We start from the raw sequence: 6,000 nt of genomic DNA on the forward strand, positions 1-6,000 counted from the left end.
GAGCATGTGCCTCTTGGTCTCAGGGTTGTGAGTTCGAGCCCTCCATTAGGAGTAGAGTTTACTTAAAAAAAAAAAGAAAAAAATTAAGAAAAAAGAACAGTTGCCAGTAGGGAGACTTGAAACTGTTTTCCCTACCACAAAAAAAGAAAGGAAGGAAGGAAGGGAGTGAGAGAGGGAGGGAGAAATTGATTATCAGACCTGGCTACTATGAGTGAAATTCCTGGTAACACTTTTATAATTACCAACGAGGATACAACACTGTGCTACAATCAGGGCTGGAACCCACACATTTGGAGCAAAGCTGATCCTAATGAAGAGTAGGAAAAAAATTCATTTCCAATGATAAATAAACTGATACAATCCTGTAAATGGTATAGTAGAGGTTTTGCAACTAACCTCTGTAATTCTGGCTAAATCTTCAGTTTCTCATTTATACCCGTGGAAAATATTGCTACCTCACTACTTTCCAAAGCTCTGTAGCTCAATTGGGTAACTTAAACTGCACCTCTTAATTTTTCTTGTTTTAATCAATTATGAAGTGTGTTACACGTAATTTGTCGATTCTACTAAAATATCAAGTTTTATTAAAAAATAATAATTTACAGATCATCCCAAATAGCCAACAACTTGTATTTAAAAATGGGCTCACATATCTCTGTCTGGCTAGAAAAGTGCCATGTATCATTATAATATCTCAATTAATAAAGAGACCTGTTAGTACTCCTGTTTTAATACATTGTGTCTGGTTTACAAATGATGGAAAGGGCTTGCAGGACCTAGATGTCTGGAAGGCAGCTAGTAAAAGCACTCAAAGGCGTGTAATGGAAATTCTGAGCCCAGAGGTCTAAAACAGTTTTCCAAAATAATCTTATTTTTAGGAACCTGGAAGAAGGGAAGGAAAATTTCCCTAACAAGGTGCAAAGTAGTGAACAGAGTTGAGAATTCAACCAGGTGTTTTCAAAACAGAAGGGAAACAGGACAACCCTGTATCTGAGGGAGGCTGGGATCCACCCAGCCACAACGGAGAGGCAGACAACTTGGAAGTAGAGAGGATCTTTACAGAACAAAGGAGAATAAGATGGCAGATCTGAGGCTTTACCAACCCCTGGCCTATTGGTAGAATTAGATTGAAAGAAAGCTCTCTGATGGCTGAATGGCAAATGGGAAATCTGGAAAGTCCAGGAAGTGTCCGATAATTCTGTGGTCCTTGTGATGTGGGAAACAAAAGTAGAAGAAAAATTACTAAACTTCCTTACTACCTAGAGCCCACTGATAATTCCTTGAAACAGGAGGAGTGACATTCCTCTGGGGACTCAGCTGCCTCAATGTTAATATTTTGCTAAGGGCAAAAGGCACTCCTAGCCTGAACCACCCTCCTGCCCCCAGCCAGGATCCTGTAAGTCTACTTTAATGTATAAAAATTCCTTTGGAAACTTCCTTTATCTCTAACCACCCCCCCCCAAGATACATGTTGGCAATCATCCTCCAAGCATATGACTCACTGATATATATCTGAAGGGTCTCGTGACTAAAGTTCTATTAGATGGTAATAAATGACATTTTCCCAACAACAGCTAGCCCCCCTCAAGGTTCTGGAAATCTTGCTTCCCAATTCGTTTGAGACTTAACTATCCTTAACCCTCTCCCAACTTGAAAGTGTATAATGGGCCACTCCTCATGACCCTGGTGCAGCTCCTTCTACCCACAGGTCTTGTCCCTGTGCTTTAATAAAATCACCTTTTTGCACCAAAGACATCTCAAGAATTCTTTCTTGGCTGTCAGGTTCGAACCCTAACATCATCTTTCCTACATCACTTGGAGGTATGAACTGGGTTCTCATAATTTCTTTCTTTTGTGCTAGTGGTAAAAACGCTTGAGCTCTCAACAGTTAGAGGAGTTTGGTTGGGGTCATGGAGAATAAGCAAGAAACTAACTGCTTTCATTTTACTCAGGGTCCAGAAAGATAAGTGAAGGCATTCATGTTTCTTCTCTGCCGGTCAGTCCATGTCCCAGATTAGGAAAGGAAGCAGGGGACAGTAGCTCTGTCTAGGAATGACCATTATATCTTGCCAGAACTCCACTTTTATTTTATCTATTAAACATAATTATAGCAAAATAACTCCAAGAGGCAGAGGAGGGGTTTCCACAAAATTTAAACTTCTGGGTCTCTCAGTTGAAGACCTTCCAAAGACCTGGAAGGTGCCCTAGCACATTTTTATTCACAGTTTTAATTCTATTGTAATAGGAAGCACCTTAGCTCCGATAAGTATCTGCCTTCAGCTCAGGTCATGATCCTGGGGTCCTGGGATGGGGCCTGCATCCAGATCTCTGCTCACTGGGGAGCCTGCTTCTTCCTCTCCCTCTGCTGCTCCCCCTGCTTGTGTTGTCTCTCTCAAACAGATAAAGAAAATCTTAAAAAAAAAACTAAAAAATGAAACAGACATCTGTATTTATATGATCATGTATGTGCACATCTATGCATTTTTGTGCATATATATGTGTGTGTATATAAACTGTCTTTTATATAAAATTATAACTTGTATTCACTAAGGAATCCTTCAATCACTATCAGGAACTCCAAGTATTTTACTTTGAAAAAGCTAAGTATTCTAATCAGTTACATACAATCATTCCACATAATGGTTCTATTTTTAGTTGCTTTGCAAATACTCTTTAAAATTTACTCATTTACAACTTTTGCTCTACACTACAGACAGCTATTTCGGAAACAGGGAGCTAGTTTTCAAGCCATGTTACGTATACACTCTCTAATTCATCCTTGTCACAACGATATCAAGGTCATCATTTTATAGATGTGGAAATGAGAGCTTAGGAAGGTTAAGTATTCACTCCAAGTGACCTTACTGTCAATGGGCAAAGATGGAATTTAAATTCAAAAATATCTGAGTCCAAAGGCCAAGTTTATTCTTTTGACTAAAATACAATGTCTTCTAAAACAAGAGTCAGCAAATTCTGTTCCGCTGACCAGATCCAGCCCGCTTCCTTGTTTTTTTATGGTCTACAAGCTGAAAATGGTTATTACATTTTAAATAGCTTAAAAAAGAGAAGAATATTCTGTGACACATATGACATTCAAATTTCAGTGCCCATAAATAATTAAATTATTGCAACTGCCACTCTCGTATGTTTACGTATTTTCTCTGGCCTCTTCTGTGCTATAGCAGAGCTGGGTAGTTGTGACAGAGATTGGCTGGCCTACAGGGGCTGGTCCTTTACAGACAGTTTAATGACTCCTGCCCAAAATTTTCTCTAGTGATACAGTTTAGCTAACAGTATAATCCTGTCTAGATGAAATACGAAACAAGGTTTTCAACAAATAAAACTTTTTTTAAAAAGTCAGTTCCTGTATATGAAATATTGAAAAATTTTCTGAACAGAATAACAAATTACCCATATAAGCTATCAAGTATATGCTTACTATAAGAACCTCTTGATGTTCTCAGCTTTCAATTCATCCAAAAATGCCTTCTTCACATTATGCTGTGGGACAATATTAGTAGGTTCATTAGAGGATCTTATAAACCGACCTGTAAAATATATACAAAGATAGGATGAGACATGAGCTCACAAACAGGACCTATTTTCCCTTATTATTATATCTGTCATGCATGAAACACAAAGTATCAATGACCTCCAGTAGTAACTGAGATTCTCTTACGTTTAATTTCTCTTGCTCTTCCACTGGGGGAAAAAGGAATCACGGAAACACTTTTCAAATACAGATCAGTCACAACATATTTTTAAATTCAATTTCAACAACAGGTATTGCTGTGATTCTAAAAAAACAAACTATTTTCTAAGATGACTAAATTAAATATGTTTCAACTAATGGGGATAAACAAGATCTCTTAAAGGTTATGGCAAAAAGGAGATCTACCTATTTTCTCCTGAAAGCTTCTATCCCAAGTGACTGCTCCTCTGCTGACTCATAATGAGCATTTAGTAAATGATAATGAATTAATGATGAATCTATTTCAAGTACATAAATTATTGTTCTGCTTCAGAAACTAGAGCAAAATGTGTTGAGATTCTGTGTTTCCAGTTGAAGCAGCCTGAGACTTTGAACTTCAGAAAGCTAAAAGAAAACTACAATCTACCCAATGGCTCTGCACGATGCCCAGTGCACACAGAGGCCAGAGGGAACAGGTTGCCAGATCATGTCGAGCGGTTGGTTAGCTCTAGTAGCTCTGGGGGAAATGAGGCATCTTTATAGGCTTTATTTAGAGAAATGATACAACCTGGGCATAAAATAGTTACCAAAATTACCCATCCAGCTTTCGTGGAACTTTCCAGTTATTAACCATATACATGCACACACACACACACACACACACATATATACACTTGCACACTGAAACAAAGGGGTGGCAGCAAATGGAAATACAGTTCCACCCCTACATAAAACAAAAGGACTTGGATTCGACTGGGATCAGGGAAAGGCACACTGAGGATGAAATGCTTTAATCCAGAGCTGAAAAATGAACAAAATGAAGAGGTGGGAGGCCTGTTGGGGAGAGGAAAGCAGAGAATCCTAGGAAAAAATTAACAATTAATAAAGAACTTGTTCTGTGTCATCCACTGGGCAGTGAATTCAGGACAGGGATGAACTACCTTATACTGGTCCTGTGCGCCAGCGTCCAATTAGAAACATCCCCTCATCGAGAAGGAATAAAGTGCCAACACCCCAACACCGTGCTGGGAGCTTTAAGTGCTGTTTCATTTACCATTCCGAATAAATTACAGAGATTTCCTCATCTTAAAAATTTGAAAACTGAGGCCAGGAGAGACTCAGTAAATTGTTCAGAGCCACAGAGAAGTAGCTGAGGCAAAATTAAAATCTTAGAGTCTGAGCTTTTCTGTGTTGTCCTTGGTTCTAAGTCGGGTTAAGTGCGCGAATCAGTGCACAGAGCAACGCAAAAGACCTACAGGTAAAGATCTGTTCAGGGCGCTGAAAAATCATAGCCCGTTTCCAAACGTTCTTCTAATTATCTGACTGCCAAGGACGAAAGAATGAGGGGAGAAAAGAGCCTCCGTGCAACAATGCCCTATGTATAACCACTGCATACATGAAGCAGCCCAGGTATCCGACGACTGAAGACCCCAAACAGGTCAGAGTCCTTTCTGGCAAAGCTCCCTGGGAGGCCTGGTTCAACTCCTCCGCTCATCCTAACACGCACCAGTTTCTCAAAGAGCTCGAGGGGGTGGCACCGGCTGAATGAAGTCCAGTTTCAGGGTCTCTGCGTTCCACTCCTTACCCCGGGTGACTGTCCTACCAGAGCCTGTCCTGAACCCCACTGTGCCCCGTCTCCAGTGACCCCCAACTAATCCGTGGGGGCCCGGTCCCCACCTTCCCGCAAACCAAACCACGGTCCCCGGGGGAAACGCTCTACAGGACCGGACTCGACAGCGGCCCGCGAGTCCCGGGAACCGCGGGCCCGCGGGGTAGGCGCCGGCGTGCGCGAGTCCAGCGCGCCCCTACCGAAGAGGAAGCCGACGATCAGGAGGCCGGCGGCCAGCACCAGCGCCCCAACGCACAGCCAGCGCGGGCGGCGCCAAGCGACAAAGGTCGAGTCGGCTTCGTGCAGGGGATTCCACATCTCGGCGCGCCCGGCGGCCCCCCGCCCCCGGGCTCTGCGCCTCTGCTGCGGCCCCTCTGCAGCGTGGCAGCGGGACCCAGACGTCCTCCCACCCTCGCCGCGCTTATCCGCTACTGAGGGCTGGAAGGCGCTTCCTGCCCGGGACTCTAGTTTCTCCGCCCTAAAGTAGTTCTAGCTCACTCCGAACCAATCAGCTTCGGGGGTTCTTAAAAGTGCAAACAATGGCCATTCAGCATCCTGAAGCTGTCCGATCGTGACTTCTGTACTTTTCTGTATGTCTGTGTACAGCAAATTAAAACTTTTCTTTAAAAAAAAAAAAAAAAAGACATAGCATGATCTCACTTTGAGTTTCTTGAAGTATTTTGTGTGTATGCATAGAAAA

At 42.1% G+C, this 6,000-nt stretch overlaps 1 protein-coding gene across 5 annotated transcripts in view; it reads right to left on the minus strand.

Annotated features, from left to right (window-relative positions):
• The window catches only part of LOC111154494 (folate hydrolase 1B), a 60,447-nt gene extending 54,795 nt beyond the window's left edge, over window positions 1-5,652 (minus strand). For 2 of the 5 annotated variants that reach the window (XM_022514111.1, XM_022514110.1), the window contains exons 1-2: window positions 5,501-5,652; window positions 3,440-3,548 (exon numbers count right to left, since the gene is read on the minus strand). In XM_022514111.1, the coding sequence (XP_022369819.1) occupies window positions 3,440-3,548; window positions 5,501-5,618 (227 nt within the window). In that variant the 5' untranslated portion in view covers window positions 5,619-5,652. Of the gene's footprint in view, window positions 1-3,439; window positions 3,549-5,500 lie in introns of those variants that run through there. The other 3 variants (XM_022514113.1, XM_022514112.1, XM_022514114.1) reach the window with 2 other exon arrangements.
• Window positions 5,653-6,000: the final 348 nt, after the last annotated feature.

This window comes from Enhydra lutris, unplaced genomic scaffold, assembly GCF_002288905.1.
Source record: "Enhydra lutris kenyoni isolate GAN:26980312 unplaced genomic scaffold, ASM228890v2 scaffoldscaffold37, whole genome shotgun sequence".
Lineage (NCBI taxonomy): Eukaryota > Metazoa > Chordata > Mammalia > Carnivora > Mustelidae > Enhydra > Enhydra lutris.